Here is a 22,816-nt window from a genome sequence, read left to right as displayed (position 1 = left end):
GTGAAGCCAATCTGTCTAATTTTGTATTTTATTTTTTTATTTGATTTCAGCCACCTTAACAGCTTGGGTAATTCGTAAATTGCAACTTCTACGGGGTTGGGATTCGTACTCGGGGCCCTCGGCGTGAGAGGTTAACCATTATCTCTGGGATTGACTCCACTTATTATTTGTTTTTAGTTCTCTTTTTTTTTACCGATAGAGCCTGTGTAAAAACATATTCAATATTTAAATATGCTAAATTTCCAAATGTTTTATTTTTTTAAATTAAATTTTTATTTTAAATATTGCTAAGACCTGTTTTTAAAATTTTTAATATGCCAAGAAAGAACCGTTGTTATATATCTTCTATTAAACATAACTTCAGGTTTCCAACAGCGCCAACAAACATTTTTGTGGTTTATCTTGAGGAAGAATGTTATTTGTTAATTTATATATTAAAGTTTCAGCTCAAAAAAATCTTTAAATAATAAAGCATGATTTTTATGATAAATTTGAAAGAGCTGGCACTGGACCTAGAAAGTGTTATACCGTTCCTTAGAATTTAAAATTATTAATTTTACGTTTTTAGATGCCTTTATAGGGTAACCAACGTATTTTGGACTCCGTCAGCAGCTCTATACGTAATTTGGACACTTACAGGGAAATCAAATGATAGTGCACAAATTATATATGGCTGTTGATGGAGTTCAAGATAGGTTGGTTACCCTATGCCGGTATATTACATTAAACTTGGTGCAATTATGTACTTATTTAATGTAATTTGTTAGCTTATTTGTTGAACTGGTGATTTCCTTCTCCACCTAAATTGTTGTTGTGATTTCGTTTCCGAAACAAACCAAACATTGAACCACCCTAGCGCGTATACTTATCCTCACACTGCGATGATGTTAGGCCAGTGAGTGCTAAATTGAAGCAAGAAGGTAATAAAGGGAAGAGAATGATGATGCGGATCGCGGATGGTGCGCGCAGCAACAGAGCAGAGCAGAGAACCATTGCACAGCATATGGATGGAACTGAATGTCACGGTCCCGCAGGTAGCAGAACTTTTCCACGTTTGCTTCTTATCCCCTTTCCGGCGCTACTTCTTGCGAGCATGTACGCACTGTGTGCTTTCATTCTAAAGAGAGAGCGACGGGCTACTAACACTAATTTAGCGCGGGAATGGTTGATAGTATGTACGAAATTTGAGAGGACGCCCCGGCAGCATCGAGAAGTACCTCTATGTTGACCGTGTATAAACAGAATGGATAGAATGGAATGAAACGTCAAAAAGATATACTGGGTGTTCTCTGTTCTGATGTATTAGAGGAATACAGCATATCATACTACTAAACAGATTCTTGTAAAGTGGCAGCAAATTAAGATTCCCCGAGGGAAAGCAGGTCAAAATTCATTTAGTGTCAAGAAACGGCATGTATATTTGAAACTAAATCCAGTGAAATAATTTGGTGAATGTCTACTAAGACCGATTGTGATAACGTGTGAGATCAAGCTTTGATTCTATAGCATCCCGCGGGGACTCGAAGCTGCAAAATGTTCGTGGCGATTAAGTCCTCCTGTGTGAATCCAAAAAACCTGTTTTGCTTTGTGTGCGGTAAGTATACACCGTCACATCACAAGCGCTCGATTATGACCATACCCATCATGGAGGCGTACGAGGCATTCTTCAGCATCCGTACGCAAAGGGAAAATTATGTGCATGGACCAGCTTCAGTTTGCAATGACTGCAACCAGGCCTTGTTGCGACTGAAAAATGGACAATATCCTCGTCCGCCGCTTCCCTTCTCTACGCCTATGATATGGAAAGCACCAAGCAATCATACTAACGATTGCTATTTTTGCTTGACCAAGACGATCGGCGAAGGGAAGAAAAAATTTGCGCAATATCCAGACAGCATCCCGTCCGCGATGAAGCCCATACCATGTGAACTGGAAGTGGGGGTACCGATGGGAGCTCAAACGAATCTTCCGATTACTACCAGTGCTACGGTTAGTCCTCCCACGCAGACGGTAATCAAAAAAGCACTCAGCGCTCTTGAGTCGGTGGTGAAACTACCTGCCACAACAAACTGGTCGGTTAGTGTGAAAAAAGTTAAATTAGATAACGCACAACAGAAGCAAGAGATACCAACAACGCCGTTGGTTTCACAAAAAATCTCTAACGCCAATATGCCACATTCTTTCACACCACCCGTACCCATGAAACAGCAACAGCATCAACTTAAGGTTAGACCGGATATCCAACTTAAGCAGTTTCACACACTACCGGAAAGGATAAAATTGCCACAGCAACCAGTGCAAAAGGCTCAAATCAACACTGTCAACGAACGGCAACAACCAATACGACAAACGCAACTTCAGCAGATGAATATGCAACAGATTACTACGGCAAGCATTGCACAAAAAGAAGATCGACCGCTGACTAAGCCAACTTTACCGGGTAAGTGCAAATTGCTGTTGTTTTTTTTTTGTTTGTTTTCAACAATTTCCAACACCGTTTTGTGCAGTTGTTTCTGTTATTATTGTGTGTTTAAAATGCATTATTATTTAATTTTTCAACTTTTACAATTTTTGTGTAATAGGTATTTGCAAATTCACGCGTTTTTTGCTAATGCGCAATTTTATCACGTGATTGCGTCTACATATTTTTATCAAACGCGATTAGCATATCAAGACAGAATAGAGTGTTTAGTGTTCGCTGCTGATCTTGAGAATATATCGTTTACTGTTAACTACGTTTTTGATAGCAGGGTACGTACAGTCAATCTACGATCACGGATCACACACAATTCTATAGGTCATTAATTAATTAATAAAAATGTTACTCATAAGTAGCACTAATAATTTGTTCAATCATTGGGTGATATTTAAACGAAAATTAGCAGGTAAAGCTAAGATGACCTTCAATTATATGTTACCCATGATTGTGGACTGACTGGAGTACACCTTTGATACATATTGGCACCATTTTGATTCAAGCAAGTATCATGTTTAAAATTTCGATTTAATCCACCTAGTGGTGATAAAAACCTTTGTTATACCATTTTATTTGCCATTTGATATAAAAAGTGCTCTTCGGGATTTGATTCAACTATTTGCTAACGCTGTGTTAGTGTTAAAAATGTATCCTAGCGATAGCCAGAGTTCAGTCTTAACATAGTGAATCACTTTATAAAACACTTGAAAGCTATAAAAAAATCGTATGCAAAGCCATTGAGCAGAATTGATTTTTAATTCCTTGTTTAACAAACCAGTAAGAGATAGACAGTTATATCCAGCAAAGTTACTTATTTTAGCGTTTACCAACTTTTATGAAGACCCTTTTTTTTGGACGCATTTAAAAAACAAAAAATTGTATCATCCTGATTCACGGTTTCACGATCACCCACAGGTAGCGTAATAAGTGCTATATTTTATTAATAAACTGCTCCATAAACACATCGCTTGAAAAATTACGGATTTTTTACAGTATAAATTATCACGTTTTTGAGGTTTGGTCCGAATTCTATTTGACTCCTATACTGGAAAATTTTTCCTAAATAATTTTTATTTAAATTTTTATTACTAGTTTCTCTTCGACGTACCATTCATTTTACGTGATTTCTTTTTACGTCCACTTTTTAACGTCTAAAATTTGAATTACCGTCTAGCTACGATCGATTTTTCTACGTCCCCACAAAAGTGACATAAAACGAGACTTGAGCGTATATAACATTTGTGTCGGATTCATCCATTTTTTATTAACACGACTAACACAACTGCACTTTATCTCGTCAGTCACAAAACTGATCAAAATTAAGGCACTTAAGATATTTCTCCCCCATAAAAGGGAACTAGACTTGATTTCTTTTCTGATGTTCCGTTCATAATTTTTCATTATTAAAAATTTGTAGACATCGTTCTGGTGCAATCCAGAACTTTCGTGATCAAATTTTTCAAACATAATTTTTATAAAAATTGAATGCATTTCATAATTCTTGAGTTGAAATGATGCCAACAGCTTTGTAAGTGCCTGTTTACTCCTTTCAAAAACCTAGGTAGGTAGTTTAATATAAATTATATAATTTACCTATTGCAAGCGGAACTGCTTTATTATTTGTTGGTACACATGCGATGAAGGAACCGAAAAACCGTTTCAAAACCTAAATATTTTTCTTTTAAAAATTGGTCAGCTTGCGGGTCATACTAATATTACCGTGGAAGCACCAAATTTGACGCGGTTAAGAAATTTTCAATTTTAAACATTAATTACAAAATGACGGTTTGGCCAATAAAGTCAAGGTTTTGCACAGTAATCGTTAGACTAGCAAAGAATATGTAAAAAATAAACAAACAGTAAATATGCATTGAATTCTTTATATTTTGTCAAGTTTTTGTGAGACGCTCAGGGTTCCTAAATTGACGCATGAATTTTGCAACGTGCCTTATTTGACGCGAAATGTTCCTTATTTGACGCACTTGAAAAATTAGTATAATTTAACAAAAACGACGATATATTTTGTATTTTAGATAAGTGCGCATTATTTTAAATAGTTACACAAGGTTTTCGTTATTTGTGTGGATATATTTCACCCCAGTTTTTGCGAAAACGTTGGGAGAATTGGGACAGCCCACAGCCGATATGTTTATATTGCAAACACAGCCAGGCTATTTAAAAATCTGACATAATTTGTGTTTAACAATGAAAATTCTGGAAATGACTTTCCTAAAACAGTTGTACATTGTTTTGAATGACAGCTAGGAAAGTATCAAGATTCAGGGTGTCGTAGGAAAATCTAAATTAGCCACTCACCGGAAACTGCAGTAACTGCGGGATTGGATCGGTCAGACAAACGAAAAAAGTGTCCTAATTTAACCTAAACCAATATTTTTGATTGCCCTACCCGTTTAGGAAACTTGATTTTACTCATAAGCAAAACAAGTCATTTACAGTTTATAGGACCTCCTCTCCAACGCTGTTTGCCCTGGGAAAGTGTTTTCTGCAGCTTTTTCCGACGAACTGTGGCCTCTGTAACACCTAATGAGACGGTAAACTGTTGAACCAATATCGTTCTTGGTGACTTACGAGATATTTAGTGTCGGAATAGATGACATACTTTTTATATTTTACTCTGTAAATAATAAGGAACACTAAGAGCCTAATTTGACGCAAAACATTTTTGTCCAGAAATAAGCTAAAAAGCTTTTGCAGTTCGAATAACGTGTACAATATATTAATAATACTTAAGTTTTAACAGTTTTCGAAGATATTAGAACAAAAAAAACACTTTTACGCGTAAAAAAATATAAAACATAGTTGAGTGTTTCTTTAGCGTTTGTGCTAAGGTAGGAAAAAAATGGCGCATTTGACAAACACCCTTTCTGTTTATTTTTTATTTACAATTATAAATGACCAATCAAAAGCTTTTTATGGCATGAATGCATTTCATAAGTGTAAACAAAGTGTCAAAGGTACACTTTTGCGAAATATTAATAGTCAAGATAAGTTATTATAGAAAATTTCTGAAAAGTGCGTCAACTTTGGACCCGCGTCAAGTATGGTGCGTCCACGGTAATCTAATCAGAAAATAATTTACTGCTAAGTTTGATATACTCAATATTAATCTCGATTGTAACGTGAATTGAATACATATTCTCTCGATTTAGAGAACAAACAACACAGATTGTGACAAAATTTTGAAAGTCAGTGTTCAACACTGATGCATAGCCGAAGTAGATACAATAGATGTCTATTTCGCGTTTGAGAACTACAATGCAGATCAATTTAAATTGTTTTTTTTTTCTACTGTCAGAGAAGCAACAAGTTGATTTTTCAACGGTAAATTTTGTAAGTTAATTTTTTTTTACAGTTTATGTTGTAAAGGAAAATGATTGAAAGAAAAAAGAAATCTCATCGGAGGTTGAGGAAAGGTACTGGTTGCAAATTATTTGGCATTTTATTTCTTTCTTTATCATTTTTATATTTAGTTTCATCAGAATAAAATAACAACCAAATACTTAATGGCTGCTACAAGTTTTTTTCTCTGTTTATTGCAACGTTTACAGTATATCAGAACGAACCAATCACGATCGAAATCGACGATGACGAACCCGAAGAACGGAACAAACCAGTCGAACCAACCGTGAAATCAGTCTTGCAAACAAGCGCCGTCCCATGCCAACAGCAACAGCAACAGCAGCAGCACGGAACTCCAAGCTTTCGAGGCACGGCTACGCGAGTGCCATCGACGCAGTCGTCCTCATCAGTATCGGCTAATGGGGTGTCCAGTACGAGTACAATTTCCCACAAACCGCATCTGTTGACTCCTAGTGATCTCGTGTCGTTAATTCGCGAGCTCGAACTTCCTCGAGATAAAGCTAGCCTGCTGATCGATCGCTTTCGACAATGGAATCTGTTGGATAATCAGTGCATAATGCAATTCAACGATAGTTCCGGTAAAAACGCTGAACACAGACGTCGTGCTCCGAAAAGTGGACTTCCACAAACGACAGCATCGCCGTCAGCGGTGCATTCAACATGCCTCAACAATCGAAAACGGCAAGGAATGTGCTAAAACACGTTGGGTAAGGTATTTTTATACACGATTAAGGCTGAGCGAAGCGCAAACTGATTCCTATATCTAAAGTTATACTAGACGTTTCTGCAATGCGGAAAAGTAACGACTATACTTACACTAAAAGGTGTGATGATCTGATAGTATTATATACTCGATATGTTTAAGTACATTTCGGTTTTTTAAGTCGCGATTGTTTCTATATTGTGCCATTGATTTCTACAAAGGCTCAATAAGATTTCGTACTGAAATAAATCATTCCGGCAAGAAACAAAAGTCTATAAAAAAAAATAAAACAGACATTCCGAAATTCAGCAGCAGTCGATATTCAAATGTGATATGTTGAACTACCAGGGAAACATAATCTATTAAAATTTATAAACTTGTTTATTTTATCAATTGCTTCTGTATTCTAAATCTTTCTATCACTGGTTTATACTTTGTTTCATTTAGTCCTTTGTATCATTGTGTCACGCGAGTATGTACGATGTAATGTCCGCTACGTGATGTTCTTCTCTACATGGGTGAATATTTGTCTTAATGAACCGATCGCATATGTAAGGTATTATGGTATTATCGAATTAACCAGCAAAACCTACCAATCGTGGCTTCGGTCAAATTTTATTCGATATGATGGGGATTTTTCAGTACTTAAGGAGCGCAACTTAGTTCCATGCTGCTTAAATTTGTTCATTGTCTACCGGCAGAAGTACTGCCATTCGTCATACTATGCCCACGATAAGTTTAAAATCAATGGATAAGTAAATACTAACTGCACTATCTATTACTATTTAATTAATGTATAAAGAATTGATTATCAATAGCTTTATTTGATTTGAACTCTGTAGTTATTAGAGCACAATGTAATGTGCCTAATGCGTACATCCGCTATCATTGGACAGAAAGAGAATGTTCTATTAGTTAACGTAATTTAACAAGCAAAACTACAGCTCCAATGTACTCTCTCTTGTAATTTTTTATAACGCGAAAACTTCACAGTTCTTTCATCAGTCTATCGAAAATCATTGTTGGGACTCGCGCTAAACTTCTGGCATCTGAAGTTAAACAAAATCACTACTTTTTTGAATATATTTTTAATGCAAATTAGATTTCATCAGAGGGATTTTTTCGATACTGGGATTTTGGTTACTGTAAAAGACTTCGAAGGGCGTGAATATTTCCAGTCATCGTGAATTTTTTTCCTCAGGTTTGATTAGCTCATTTTGCTTTTATTTTGGTCACGAGTTTGCAGCCTTATAGCACTGTAAATACTAAAGATAGAACAATGCTTCATTCAGCAATATTATAGATAACACCCAGTTCCACAAATGTCCCATACGTAACATTTTCGTACGCTACTCGTCGGAGGAGGGGCTGTCAAGTAAACAAAATGAGCAAATCAACCCAAATTTGGATTACTGAAACTGTCTGTTCGTTAACATTTCCAACTTGATCGCGGGAAAGAACCCGTGGGAGCTGCCGAACGATATCACCAATCAGAGCAACGGTTATCGTTATAACAATTGGAAATTTTAGAATCATACATACATACTATAGAGACGAGGTTAAATAGTCTTTCCATTCTTTATTAATGGTTGTGTATCGCAGCCAATCTAACTGTTAACTACTAAACTTAATTTTAATGTTGTAGATAAAAAATGAAAATGCCTATCTTGCAAGATACTGTTTTTACAAAATTGATCATATTTGTCTATTGAATTAGTAAAATCAGTCATAAATCATTTCGGTATAAATGATGATCAGTTATTGCTGCTATATAACTCTTAAACTTGGTTTCACATCGATTGACTATCGATCATTCGAAGTAATTACACCATGCTATACAAAATTGGGAATGTTAAAGGGAATGTTGAAATTATTTGTCGGACACAACTAAATGTTTTCGGTAATAATAACTTTTCTTGTGATGAACAGGATGATGATGTATATAAATTCCCAAAGGAAAAAGCCTAACTGAATCGTAAACGAGACAAACGGTAATATTACGATATATTTGTGGAAATAAGCTGCCGCTACTCGCATGGGACTGTTATGCGATTATTTTCTATAGTTTCCTATATCAATGGGACTGTTATGCGAGTAGCGGCAGTAAGGGACTATGACATTGAATCGAATAAAATAATGTCAAGTTTTTGATAACATATTCAGAAATGTGTTTTTGTGGAACTGCGTACATTTTAAACCAAACAGTAATAAAAATAAAATAAAATCCAGAAGTTATAAAATAATCCTCAAATTGTTCTAACCGCCGTTGAAAAAATAAATGCAAGTTGACTTTTCATTGACTTTTTTCGCCGATTCTTTTCTGAATGAATAATACTTTAAATTATAAAATGGTACAAATTTATGAAAAAATCATCAGAATCTTTGTGGCAAATGTTCAAATCTTGCCAACTTAGCTAGATTTATTTAAAACTCGCAGGTGTCATACCAAATTGCTCTACAAACTGTCATAACTGTCAAATGGTCATAACAAACTTTTTAATCGTTGGGTAAAATTAATTGAAATTTTGCATGAAGCAAGTTGAAATTAAAGAAAAGAAGAAAACAGGTTTCGTATTCTACTAAGACGCTTCAAAAACTTCAGTCAATGAAGAAAGTTCAAAGTGCAATATTTAAACTGTGTGAGTCGTTTTATCAAGTGTGCAAAGACCTGAAACATGGCGTCGAAAGAACAGCTCGTTCGCGAAAAAAAACTGCACAAGTACATCGAAAATGAGAATCTATCATACCGTGTCATCGGTAAAATTTTGAAAATCCTCAATTCTACGGTTGCTCATGTCATAAAACGGTTCGAAGAACTTCTGACTGTCGATCGTAAGTCACGATACGGAGAAAAAAATCGTCCGTATACTGTTAAAGATCACACCCGTGTAGTTGGGGTCCAAACCAAATTTCTGCGTTCGAAATGTGGCAAAAAATAACTGAATCTGAGCAAAAGTTTCGTCCAGAAGGTTGAAATTCGAGTTAAATTACGTACGTTCACCTCCCAGTTGGTCGAGAGGTATGATGCTGGCCTAATAAGTCAGCCGTCGTATGTTCGAATCTCGACTGGGAGAGGCTGTTAGGGTCAATAGGATCCTAGCAACTGCCCCTGCCATTGTCCTGTATTGTCTGCGTAGCTGGCTGCGAAATCTGTCGTATAAAAACAGAACGTCAAGTTTCGATCACGGAATGTAGCACCTAGGTTTTTTTTACCTACGATGAAGATTCAGTTTCAGGCCCGAACAGAATACGGTCGCGAAAAGCCGTGCCCGGAAGTTATACGATCAATAACTGACAAAACCACGCTACTGCATTATGTACGACAAGACCTATGTAAAATCGGACTTCAACCAGATACCGGTGAACCAGTATTTAACTGCAAAGGGTTGGATGTTCCAAAGAACCTCCGAAAACAAAAGATGTCGAAGTTAGCCAAGAAATTCTGGATTTGGCAAACAATTTGTTCATGTGGAAAGCGTGCTGGAGTGGTATAAGGCAAATAATGTCGATTTCGTGCCGAAATAGCTTAACCCCCCAAAAACACCAAAGCTGCGACCAATCGAGAAAAACCGGGCTATTATGACGCAGAATCTTCTAAAACGTTCCAAAGTAGTCAAGACAATTAAAAAAAGAAGACAGCATGGACAGCATATGCAAAAACATGTTGATTTTCAGGTTGTGCAAAATCTCATGGGTGGGGTTAAAGCCAAAGTACGCGCATTCGGATACCGAGGCGAAATTAAATTAAAGACGCTAAAGCTAAGTTTAATTGATTTATTTAATACCCTGAAAATTTGGTGGCAATCGGATAAAAACTCGTATTTCCGAAGTAATTTAGTGTGTGGCAAATTTACCGTGGGAACCCTTTATTCGCATCATCTGTTTATTATCAACGTTTTCATGAAGTAACTTCTTTGAACACGTTTGAGGTAACTTCTGCTTTAAAAATCGACATAGAGTACGCTATCAGTGCGAAGACGAAGTATGAGCAATGAGTTCAATTAAAGACGTCTTCGGGTGTTGAACCCACATTAGCGCATTCACTTGTAATTAGTTTGGTACATTGACTGTGAGACCTTTCCTCATCTAACTTGCTCTGCATATCGATTCGGCGTTGTGCGAGCAAAATAATGTAGTCGGGTAGGTCGAGGTCATTTAGTTGCTCCATCGGTGGAGAATTCCAAGGCAATACTCGATTTGGTCCACTGTTAATAGCTCCAACAAATGTTGCAAATCGAGCCAGATTTGCAATTGCCTATTTTCACGCCAAAGGGTATAAGAAGCATAGCATTCAATGCTTACGCCACTGACGCAACTGGAAGACAAACAGCCGCCGTCGCTGTGTGCAGACATTCTGCTACCTACACACTCGCGAACGCACAGTCTCATATCGTCTTCCTGCATAGCTTACAACCAGCGTGAGTCAAATAACTCGTGAGCAATCGCCAATCCGTGAGGGTTGGTAGCGAAATAGGATACAAATTTTGCATTACTTTTTTTATCATTATTTTCGACCTCGACTCTACTCACGGGTGGGAGAACGAACCCTCGAGAGTAATCGGTATCAGCAGCTCGGGCGGCAATGACGAACGTGAGCGACGACCGAAGCTGTTAGCGAAATACACTCTCACAAAAACTCGTCGCAGTGCATGAATGAATAAAAGCGAGAGTCCGAAAGGTATGCTTTCAGCGTGTTTGTTAGAATGAGTACCCGTGTGTGAAAAAATTAGACCACATGAGTGTAGGCTTCGCAACACTGGCTCCAACTCATAGTATCTCATCCAAAATGATGTAAAATAACAGCGGTGATAATATACAGCACTGGCTCACCAGCGATAGCCCTTATAAAGTCGAACAAGACGCCATTGTGCAACACCTTATACTAGAATGCCTCGTTAAGATGGCTTGCTTATTTAGAAGTTTTAGATATTTTCGTAGTTTAGTCGGTTAAACGCTTTTTCAAAGTCAATGAACACCAGTCCTGAACTCCGTCAATCCGCTCAAACATAATGCGAAGTATTCTGATATGATCGACCAGCACGCAATCCAGTTTGCTGCCGCCGGAGAGTAGCATCGGTGTTTTCCCGGATCCGGGTGAGGATTACTTTACATAGTACTTTAAAAGTAATACAGAAAAACGCATTCAGTTAGGTCCCCCTTTTTTAGGGACTTTGATTTGCCCTGCATCACGCCCACTGGAAAAGTTGCGATTTGCCATGATATATGGGCTGGGCTGACAAAGGTGGGTCAGCATCTCGACTGAAATGCAGTCTATTTCTGACGCTTTATTGTATTTCATACTTTTGACTGCTTCTTAAATCAACTCGATTAATACGACGAACTTAAACATGCAAGGATGCTTAAACCTGCGCTGCTGGTTATGCTGGTCACTGAGTTGTTCAAAATGTGTTTAAACTGCGCAAGATGAAAAAACTGTTCAGAAATGTTCAGAATGATAAACGAGACATATGAATGAATGATAAATTAGAGAAGCAAAAAGTTACAGAAAAAATCGCAATGGTCAATACAAAATCAACTTAAAAAAAAGTCGAACATGTTTTACCGCTTTCTTTGAATACAATTTCTTAAAAACAGGAAAAATAAATAAATAAAAGTAACAAGAGTTCGCTTGTCTTTCGCGATTAAAAAACCGGGAAAATCAAACAAATTCTATCGGAAAAACCTGCAAAAAAGCGGGAAATCAAGGAATCATTTTGAGTGGCCTCGTCTGTTAGTGTTTTTTTGGATTGTCCATTAATTTGAACTTTTGTAGTCCGTTAGTGTGTTAGTCGCGATTCTTTAGGGGAAGATGACCAAGTGAACTGGAAAAAATTTGATCATCAGGGGTCTTAGGACTGCAAGCCAATTAAGTAACTATTGAGTGAAAAGGCGGGCTGATCTTTCCGTTCTCATGTCTATCGGGTTGCGGCGTTGCCGTCTAGATATCCAGTCGTAGGGATTGTTAGACCAATGAGTATCGTACTTCCACGAAAATTGGAAGGGCTCGACCAGATCGAAGATGAATTGCGAATACCGAGATGCCCAAGCAATTGACGACGACTCGTCATGTACCGAGTGGAATGGAGACAAGGTTTTCGTTCATAAGTCTACGGGCTATGCCTGTGTATACAAGTTCATAACATTCTGGGATCTTTTCGCCCTATACAAACAATTTAATCATTTTAAAATCAAATTTCTTTGATCTCTTCAATTTTTTTAGTTGCTTCCGAGGGCCTTTAAATTTCAATACACACTGTTTCTAACTAAATTCTAGATGTTTAACTGAAGTTGAGCCCAAAAATCAACTTTTCCGTGAGAATTTTGTATTTTTGTAGTTGTACGCAGGTAGATAGTGTTTTCTTCGAGCCGATGAACAATTTTGAAGTGTTAAAGTTATTTAATTTTGTTGTTATCTTGATGTAACGGGAAATTAGCAGTCATCAACGTTTCGTCGGAAAGCCCAATTTTGGAAGCAGTTTTTAGGCCTAAAAGCGCAGTTTTGTTCGTAAATTTGTAAATACTGCATTCTTCTCAGATTCGCACTTCAAATATATTTTCATGAACAGAATTTTTGTTTCAAACAAAAAAACTGCCTTTGAAATTGGCAGAATCGATGACGACTAATTTCACGTTAATGATCAAAAGTATCATACAACCGAAACTATCAGTCTACTTTTTTTTAATTCTGAACAAAAGAGGTTTTCGACAACCAACCATAAAAGCATGAACAAGTTGACTTTATTTTTGGTAAAACTGTTACGGTAGCCTCGACGAAATTAGCAACGAATTAGACTCTAAAAAACCGCTATGGGCCCTTAATACCCACCTGCAGGACAGCGTCCCGATTATCGAAGCAAGCTGGAATGACTGAAAATGGTCGTTTCGTAGTCGTTGTCATCGTCGTCATCAACGGTACCGTCATCCATTATGGGAACGATGACATGATTGTTACTTCTTGCTATCCTTTGCGGCTCCGGTTGACGAATGCCACCGTTGCTCCGGTCATTTTGCCTGTGCTGACCATGAGCCAACTCACCGCTGAGTAGCGCTTCTGCGTCCTCGTCGTAACAGCGCACCGGGTACGATACGCCGTCTCCCAAACTGTGAATAGAAGAGCAATATACAAATGGATATTTTAAGAAACGGACATATCCGCTAAAAACGAACTAATGAAATCGCTATTTACAGTTACCTTTAAAATCTAATTTTTTAAATCTACTCTAGTGGTACTGTTGTTGATAGTAGTTTTACTTTACAGATAAATTCTTTCAGTACTGTTGAACTGAAGCCTTTTGGCAGAATAAATCGATTTTAGAAATCCACGCTAAATATTCACATATAAAATGTAATCGTACAAGAAATGTACAGTTTAAAAAAACTAATTTTTGTCGTCTTAGTAAACAGAATTGCCGAATCTACAAGGAAATAAAAAATGTCTCATTTAATTTTACTACAACAAACATTAGGATGTTTACAGGTACAGACGATGAATGGAAATCGACGTATCTGTAAAAGAATCGTAATTTACATTGTAGTAGTATTAAAGGAACATCTTACTCAAGCTTTTAAGGAGCACCGCATAGTTAATAAGGAAATTTTTGGTCAGTAGAATTATGGGAATGAATAAATTAGGTTAGTTAATCAAAAGAGTTACTTTAGAGTGTCTTAGTAGATTCTCAAACGGATAAAAAAGAGATTACTATGTAGTAGTAGAATTAAACGGAATAATTAGGTTATTTGAAAAACATTCACTCTTATTACACTCCATTGTGACTATTTTAAAAATGGCAGGGAAATTGTTGTATGCACAATAATATATTTCGAATAAATGTTATAGGGTAATATGAGAATTTTCTTGGTCTTCTACCGAATATTAAGAAGTCATATCACAAGTTGAAAACATGCAAGTTTGGTAAAAAGTTTTTTTAAGTATGTTACAAACCGTTATGGGCGGCTAGATAGATCATATAACAAACTTTTCATGTTCGGTTTTATAGAATTCGTAATTGGAATTTCTTCAATCAAAAAAAAAATTCTCGTCAGAACTGTTACTCATCAAGTTTGGCTGTATATAAAATCAATGATTGCATAAGTTTGGATTCCGTCACGTTAACAAATAGATACAGTAATTGTACGTCAATTTGCACGTTCGTAAATTTTCTTGTCTGTTCTCATTTAAAGCTTAGATAGTTCGTGCACACAAAGAAGCCTATATAATGTAAGTGGTGATTGTACTATAATGTAGCTGATTGCCGGTGACAACTATTTCAGTTTCAGTAGTCGTTTGAAATCCTTAGACAAATTAGGAAACTAAACCTAACACAAAAGTCCTCGAACATTGTCACTGTGTGTCCTAGTATTCTTCGACAGTACTTTACTTTTAAAAACAAGAACTGCTGAATAACATTGATAGTCAAGCTGTGCAATTGTTTCACACAATATCTTCTGGTCGTCTGCGATGTTCTCTTGGGTTAGTCGAGCCGTTTTGTAGATGGTACGCATATTGATGGTAGTTCGGATTGTGGTTTTGATGTTGCTGTTCATTGACCGTCTCCAACCGAGTAGGAACAACGTCATCCAGATCATCCTTCGCCATCAGGGTGATGCGCGTGCTGGTGTTGCTCAATTCCGAGGACGGTGCCGAGTTCATCGCGCCGACGGTAGGAAGATGATTCGCCTGCACCGGGAACACCATACCATCCCCGAGGCTATAAGTAAAACGGTAGAAGAGGTAGATAACAGGGTTTCAGGGCATGCTTGTTGCTACGTTGTCAATTGCAAAGGATCGAAAAGGATCAAACAATGAACTTGGAGTAAGTGAAAAACAAACTTGGAACTTAAAATTAATATTTCAGTGGCAACCGGATAAAAGAGGGCATTAGTGCAAAACAATATGTAGTCTTACAAAATGTAGGTTTTACTAACAGTGCAAATGGAATTAAAGACAGAAGTTTAGTGCTCGAAACAATGGCCTCAACTTGCGTCAGGGATGGCTGTGTGAAAGTGCAGTTATGTAGTTATTGTTAGTAGAGTTACATCCAATAGTAATCATTGAATTTCTTTCCAAATTCTAAATCGAAATGTAAATGACGGTGCATATTAGGAATATTTTTTCTGCGGTATTCCAATCCAATTCCAATTCCAGACAATGTTGGCAAGAGAAAATTATTGGAGGGAAGGAGAAAGTTGAAAATTTCGACAGGAAGGAGCAATGTGTTGAAGGAAAAGTGTAAGGCAAACTTGGAATTAACAAGGATTATAATAGGTATAACACTCTAAGTAATTAACGCTACTATTTCGTTACCTCATGAAGTGGTGAGAAACACAAATTGAAAATCGGCTTTAATTCAAGCCAATTAATAGTAAAAATTATATTTCTCTAATTGTTCATGAGATAGAAAACAGATTTTTCAATTTTGATTTGAAGTCCTTCTCTGTGATTTTTTTAAGTTTTCCCGATAATTTGCTTACGTTTTCGGTACCTTTCATTGATTGTTGTACGATGTTAGATTCATGAGATCATAGGTGTTTTTGAAGCAGGAAACGTTAATAAAAATTGATTCTTTTTGGCCAGGACTCAAAAACACAAAAGCTTTTTGACGTAGGACTACGTCTTTGTTTACTATATGGGACTGGGTAGCACTTTGTGAAAACGAAAATAGAAGTGTAACGTTTGAATGAAAGATTTCAAATGCTAATAACTACTAAACCACTGAATGAAACTGAACAATTTATATGTCGTTGAATAGGTAAAATGACCAGCAATTTTATGGAGGGGGTAAGAGAGTAACTTTATGGAGGGCGTAAGAGGGGGGGGGGGGGGAGCTTCTATGAAATGAAATGAAATACAAATTTCCTCATAACTCTAATAAAACGATAAATAAAACAGAAATTTTTGCGATTGTGCCATATTTTCTGCTCGGCTGGGCGGTGCTGCTAGATAGAGTCAGTAGGTTTTTTGCACTGGTCCCGTGGCTGTCCTGTGCTCTGATGGCCGGCCGTGGAGTCCGTCGATGGGGAGGGGTCGAGTCTTAGAGAGACGTTTAAGCCCACAGTTTTACTGCACTAGCTCGTTGGTCTGGACGGTTGGAAGGCGGGTGCGTTTCTGTATTTTAAAGCTTCTGTCGACTACCGCGAACTTCCAGCTTGTGCTGCACTCAATTTACTTTGTATCTTGGGACAGTGTTGGAAAATTGATAGCGGGCGCCCGGTTGAGGACCGGTGTTAGGTGGGGCTGACGAATCCTCCACATCTTCTTTATACTACATTTTACAACTCAAGTAGTACAAGAAATCCAAAGCATTATATTTAAAATATGACATTTCAGCCTTTGGCAGAGAGACCTTAGAGTCAGTTCGTGGTGTCCGCGCAGAACCGGAACGCCTCCGCCTGCAGGCATAGGCGTGACGGCTATGCTTGGGGCTCTATTTGTGTGGAGTGGATGACATTGCCTGTTTCGTCAGGTAGAACTGATATTTGAGGTCTCCCTGACACTTGACATCACAAAAGGGCCCAGCGCAGAGTTTTATACGCTATTAAGCGACCAGTTGGATAACCCGACAAAAAGGGAAAAAGGATTCGGATTTGAGATAATTATAAAATGTAAATTGTTTTTGGGTGTTTTAATAGAATTAATTACTCAACGAGAAAGTTCGAAAAAAATTCCATTTAAGTCTACTATACAAGCAATCTTTACAGATACGCGTATTTTGGTCACTACTTGTTACCATCTTCAGTGTGGAGCTAAAGTATTGTCCGAAGAAATTGAAAAAATTCCCTGCGAATCCAATGGAACCGATAAATGAAAGAATATTCGTCGCCAAATTATGAACACGCATTAGAAATCTTACGGCAATCCAGTGTTATACGCCAATAAATGCAAACGACCTGCAGCAGAGAGTGAGAGAAAGAGAGTGTCTACAGCCAACTGAGCAGTTTGATTGAGAACATTCAAAGAGGTGACATCAACATAGTAAGTTAGATGGCCTCTCCGAAAGCTCCCCGGCAACAGGTCTCATAATCAATGTAGCGAAGATTAAGTCTATGGTAGTGAATACTGGCAATCCTACTAATTTCACAGTAGCGGGACAACAGGTTGAGCAGATGGAAGCCTCTCAATATCTTGGTAGCCAGACAACACCCGGCGGTGGTACTAAAACAGATATTGCCACACGGATCAGGAAGGTCTGGGGTGCCTTTGTCTGGGGTGTGTTTGCGAAACATTTGGCGCTCAAACCAGGTTACTGTACATACAAAAACCAGAGTTTTCAACTTAAACGTTAAATCCGTACTGATGTACGCCAGCGAAACTGCGCCAAAACTGCAGGTATTTATCAATCACTGTCTGTGATTCGTGAAAATACTATTATTTTTGAAAATAATAGCAAAAATAAATATGCGATGTCTTACAAATTGATAAAATTGGTCGCTGCTGTTCGCGACGCGACTAAATATAGTTCATTCATGGCTAGTTGTACTATTGCCAAAAATTATTTCCAAAACTTAGTGGCAGGTAGTTTATTTAGTAGTACTTATATTTATCGGAAGCTAATAGAAGCGCTAGCACATTTAACTGCTGATTAGCGGTGCCCACCTCTGCACTAGAGTTACAATCGAGCTAGTGTTATTAGAATAATCTAAAAAACTTTCTAAGAAGTGGCTCATTCTGAGTCAAAATTTCTAGTGAATGGATTTCTGAGGAATAGTGCATTCGGGATAATGACTTTCTGGGGATTGCTGTATTCTGGGAAAAAGTGTTCTGGAGTATGGAATTCTGAGGAATGGTATAGGTACAATGTGTTTTCAATATCTTTGTACGATAGATTAGTCAGTTTTATTGGTCTTCTGCTAGTAACTTAGAAAATGGAATTCTTGTTGAAAAGCCCATATTTTCTTATTATCAATAACTAAGACGTTTATTAATCGCTCATTATCGTTAAAGTTTGCAGCAAGTTAAATCAGGTGGCGATCAGCTGCCGATATCACGACTTTCAGCGATTTTATCAACATAATCGTAATACGTCGGTTGCGTCCCAGCCGCAAGCTAAGAGCCTTTAAAACAGAGGCTCTATTTTATTAAGTGAATTTTTACGAATCGAACTGCTGTTCCTGTCTTTTGTGTTCTTCCTTATAGATAAGGCAATTTTTCTTGCAACAATTATATACATAATCGAGAAACTTCATATTGCACGTAACAATTTACAAAATGAAGTAATCCTTCGAACGTATCAAATTTGTTTTTTTTGTATTACAAAGCGGTTAACGTCCCACCATACACCTTATTACTATATTTTTAGTAGAAGTTACTTCTGTGAAGGCTATACTCGAAATACCACCTACCTTGTGTAGACAGGTACGAACCACAGCCGCCGGTCATCACCAAAAACTTCCTGGAAGTTGTTCAGTTTCCCCAGGCTAAATCCATTTTTATCCGGTCCACCGTACCGGAAGATTGGTGTACGGAATGATTCTGCAAATACAATCGAGTTGAGTCATAAAACAAAATGCTCAAGGAAATTTGCCCATACCTAAAGTTGTCCTATTCAATAGCACCAGGTAGCAATGGTAACCGAATAAGCTCACTAGACTAATAGCAAACATCAACGAAACAAAGAACAGGAACAATATATGGAACCGTCCATCGATTTTGCCCTGGAAAGAAAAGCTTAATGTTTGTAAGTATGTTCATAAATGCCCAAACCTCACTTCTCGTCCACTCACACTCCAAATTAATTCCATATACATGGCCGTGGTGAATGCCACGTACAGGCAATATACCAGGGCGTAACCCAGGAACAGTATGAAAAACTTGTAGTTGGTAAAGTTGATACAGTTGTTCACCCAGGGGCAGTGATGGTCCAGCTTGAGTACACACACACCGCACACGCTGCAGTGGTGGGCCCGGTCTGGTTTGATCAGGCGGCATTTTTCACAGAAGCGAACTGACGCATTCAGGGTGCGTGTTACAATCGGTAGCTCTCGGGCAAAGGCTTCCAGAATATGCTTTTGCTCCTCCTCGCTGGAAGCCCGGAGCAGCCGGTCCAGTTCAGAACGAGGAACACGAAACTGCAAATAGTCGCAAAGCATTAGTAGTTGGCATTAGAAATAGGAACTAAGTAATAAAATTAGCGAGGTTAATTTGAAATTGTTCGAAAGTAATAAATACGGTTCTTTCGTAACTGTCGTAAATATTAACACAGGTCATACCTCTAACAAATTGCAATAGGGTTTTATTTTGCGTAAATTATTTCATTAATTTAAATATCAACATACATACGCAAATTCCGTAAGACCGTAAAAATGTTTATCCCATTTTCATAGTATTAGGTAAATATGTAATACGATACGATAAATAATATGATAATTTTAAAATAAAAATTAAATAATAATACAATTAAGCTGAATCAACACATGCATGCAACCAAAAATCCCTAAGCCTTCATTTCCTTGGAAAAGCAAAAGAGGCACCGGAGTCAAGTTTTGCAATCGGCACGGCACACACCGTCGTTATCTTATCAGGGCTCGAAGCTAAAATACATCTTTCATAGTAAGGTATTAGCTTTGCGTTTGATATCGGTGATTCATGCAGCGTGTGTTGTAGCGATTCGAGTAAAAATAACGCTTACCCTGGGTGGAACGCGACCGATGTCCGTGAAAACGGTCCGATAATAGGACCACAGGAACATAATCAGTATCAAATGGTAGAAGAGCAGGAACAATATACGTTGCAGTAGGCTGGTCACGGTGACTGTAACGAGAAAGAGAAATACGTATATTTGTATATGCATAGATAGACACGGAGAAAGGCAAAACCGTATAATATGCAAAAAAGAGTATGTTTATGATCGGAAGCAATAAAAAAGCGCCAGGCGGTAAAGAAAACAACCACAAAATGTTTCACGGTCTGTTTAATCCTGTGTCACGTTCCATCAGGCCATTTATGCATAGCACACAGTCTGCCTACGAAAATTAATTAGGTAGCTAATTTTTCAGTAATTTTTAGTAATTGATAACTAAAGTTTAGTGTGAATAGCGTTTCACCTGGGATTAGACAAATCGAATGAATCGTGCGTAAATTGTGGGACACAACTAATCGTTGATTTGGTTTGTTACTTACAAAACGAGAGTTCCACTACAAAAGCATAGTATGACCAGGCAATAACCAAAGCAATGAATAACACTGGAAGCCACTTCATCGTCCGAACGCAGCACACGCATCGTTCCGGTCTATCTGGACCGCCACTGGTGCTTCCGCTACGGTGATATTGGTCATAGTTCCCCGTGATTGACATGATCTTTCTCTAGCTCGATTTCCGGAGGGGAGTGTTTTCTTTTCTTCCTTGGTTAACTGCGACAAATTCAAAACTACTACTCCAGCTATTCTTCCTAATAAGGCTTCTTCCATTCACTTCACATCAATGTTTCAAGGGCGTTTCACGAAAATTTTGCTCCGTGTGAAAGCATTGAACGAATTTCAGCATGACTTGACAAATAATAGTCGATATTGATGGATTGAACAAGAATAATTATTGCTCGTACTGCTATCATGGATTGATGAATCTGAATATCGTTATAATGTGATTGTTTTTTCGTTTTAATCACACCTAAACAGAAACTATATACACTCGCACCAGGCACACTGATTCATGTAAACTAAAACTCTAAAGCACTTCTCACTTCTACTGTTACGGGCTACGATTGTTGAACTGATTTGCCTTCAATTTATTATTCGCCTTTTCCTATGAGAAGGAACGTCACTTCTGTTTCAAAATTTTCTCAAAATTATTGACATGACAATTTTTTGACAAGAAAAAATGACAAACTTGACGTTTATGCTTTTAGTCGATTCGATCGACCTTGCATTCATGCTTACAGGGTTGCGTATTTTTGCACGATCAGTGGATTTGGATTTTCTAAAAAAGTATTGCGATTATTATCTAAAATTTTTCTTTCGTAGGTTTAGTTGTGCGCCCAACAGTTGCGCGCAGCTCTGTTCTGGTTGCTCGCAGTCAAAGCATCTCTTTTACACTCTCACGAAATCTCGTAAGAAACTGTCAACGCCAGAGTGATGAGAAAAGCAACAATATTTCTCTCTCGCTCATCAGCTGAATGCTAGGGTAGCTTGCTTCGTGTTTGTCCGTTCAAACATGGACAAATTTTTTACAAACGCAATCAGCATTTAAATTTTATCATTTTCGGTTAACGTAAGACATTGTAACTGTGTTGTTTGTAAGTCTGTACGTAAACAAATAAACAAATAAAGTGAAGTACGTAATAGAACAAAACAAATGTTATCTAAGCAAAGAATAAGAGCATAAACATAGAAAACTTACACGTGCTTACACTGTCAATAATACATGATTTACCTTTGCGCACAACTATATGAAGCTGAAAAACGAAATATTTTCTCGGGAAGCACAATACTTTTATCCTGTCCGTACTTATGCGGTATTTTATTTTTTCATATATTTACAAGATTTTACTGCAGTCGTATACGCAAAAGTGTTGTTATTGCTGGTTGTAAGGAAAATTGTCCAAACAATAAGAGCGCGTATCGCTCATAAAAATGCTATTTTAGCTGAAATCGTTTCAGTCTCTTCGGTACAGAGATTCGAAACGAATCAAAATCACTCGAAACGAGAATCGCAATGTCATCCCAGGCTCGAAGAAAGTGGTCGATTTTTTGTGTGTAAAATCTGCCGGTGGCGCCCTCCAGAAATAGTTTGCCAAACGCATAAAAACATCCCAGGTAACCAATAAGCATTTCCAATGCAATTTAAACACAAGCCAATAAGCATTTAAGTTGCCATAAATCCTACTTAAATACTATTTTGGCAAAATATGCTGCTACTTTACTGCTAGCTCTCTTATAGTGCTGACAATGCTTATTTGCAACTAGTTACCGACAAGAATTATGTAGTCAAAAGGTTGACAAACAGCAATCTGCAGTATAAAACGCCAGGTATGCTAATAAACGATTGATTTACTTCTTATACTAATGCTTATTGGTTACTTGGGACATTTACCAATATTACTTTGTACTGAAGTTACATGGAAGCGATGGCAGCGACATCAAGTTTTAGTTTGCCACTTACAGCTCGAGGGATGCTCCATCGTGAGATTACTCGTTGATTACATAAACACCTTTTACACACTTTTCGTCAATTCTCGGGTAATTTTTCAAATAGACCTAGAGATTCTCTTCGCGTCTCCTCTCTTCCGCTTTTTACGGCTACATAGAAGCAAAGAAGCGAAAA

General features: G+C 37.6%; 2 protein-coding genes across 4 annotated transcripts; one reads left to right on the top strand and one right to left on the bottom strand.

The window, feature by feature from the left end:
• Positions 1–1,319: 1,319 nt before the first annotated feature.
• LOC128737382 (uncharacterized) lies at positions 1,320–6,812 on the top strand. The gene is made up of 2 exons (XM_053832010.1): positions 1,320–2,440; positions 6,046–6,812. The coding sequence occupies exons 1-2, from the start codon at positions 1,534–1,536 to the stop codon at positions 6,552–6,554; spliced, it is 1,416 nt and encodes a 471-aa protein (XP_053687985.1). The 5' UTR covers positions 1,320–1,533; the 3' UTR covers positions 6,555–6,812.
• Positions 6,813–13,314: 6,502 nt separating this feature from the next.
• Positions 13,315–21,306, bottom strand: LOC128734084 (palmitoyltransferase ZDHHC15). Of its 3 annotated transcripts, none has more exons than XM_053828087.1 (6): positions 20,677–21,306; positions 20,186–20,307; positions 19,281–19,625; positions 19,088–19,211; positions 18,900–19,029; positions 13,315–13,661 (listed from the first exon to the last, which is right to left on the bottom strand). In XM_053828087.1, exons 1-6 carry the CDS (start codon positions 20,849–20,851, stop codon positions 13,406–13,408), a joined length of 1,152 nt encoding a protein of 383 aa, XP_053684062.1. In that variant the 5' UTR covers positions 20,852–21,306; the 3' UTR covers positions 13,315–13,405. The 3 variants fall into 3 exon arrangements, with proteins under 3 accessions (XP_053684062.1, XP_053684060.1, XP_053684061.1); XM_053828085.1 differs by lacking the exon at positions 13,315–13,661 and adding an exon at positions 14,538–15,268 and having other exon boundaries at positions 19,266–19,625; XM_053828086.1 differs by lacking the exon at positions 13,315–13,661 and adding an exon at positions 14,538–15,268.
• Positions 21,307–22,816: the final 1,510 nt, after the last annotated feature.

Source organism: Sabethes cyaneus, chromosome 2 (genome assembly GCF_943734655.1).
Source record: "Sabethes cyaneus chromosome 2, idSabCyanKW18_F2, whole genome shotgun sequence".
Taxonomy (NCBI): Eukaryota; Metazoa; Arthropoda; class Insecta; order Diptera; family Culicidae; genus Sabethes; species Sabethes cyaneus.
This window is presented reverse-complemented; position numbering and strand designations above follow the sequence as displayed.

Bases quoted from the DNA above. Each gene is read 5' to 3' on its own strand.
- LOC128737382 (XM_053832010.1), top strand. From the start codon at position 1,534: ATGTTCGTGGCGATTAAGTCCTCCTGTGTGAATCCAAAAAACCTGTTT. The intron at 2,441-6,045 runs GTAAGTGCAAAT...CAACGTTTACAG, and splicing joins GACTAAGCCAACTTTACCGG to TATATCAGAACGAACCAATC.
- LOC128734084 (XM_053828085.1), bottom strand. From the start codon at position 20,851: ATGTCAATCACGGGGAACTATGACCAATATCACCGTAGCGGAAGCACC. The intron at 20,308-20,676 runs GTAAGTAACAAA...TTCTCGTTACAG, and splicing joins TGTAGTGGAACTCTCGTTTT to TCACCGTGACCAGCCTACTG. The intron at 19,212-19,265 runs GTGAGGTTTGGG...TTTTCTTTCCAG, and splicing joins GGAGTGTGAGTGGACGAGAA to GGCAAAATCGATGGACGGTT.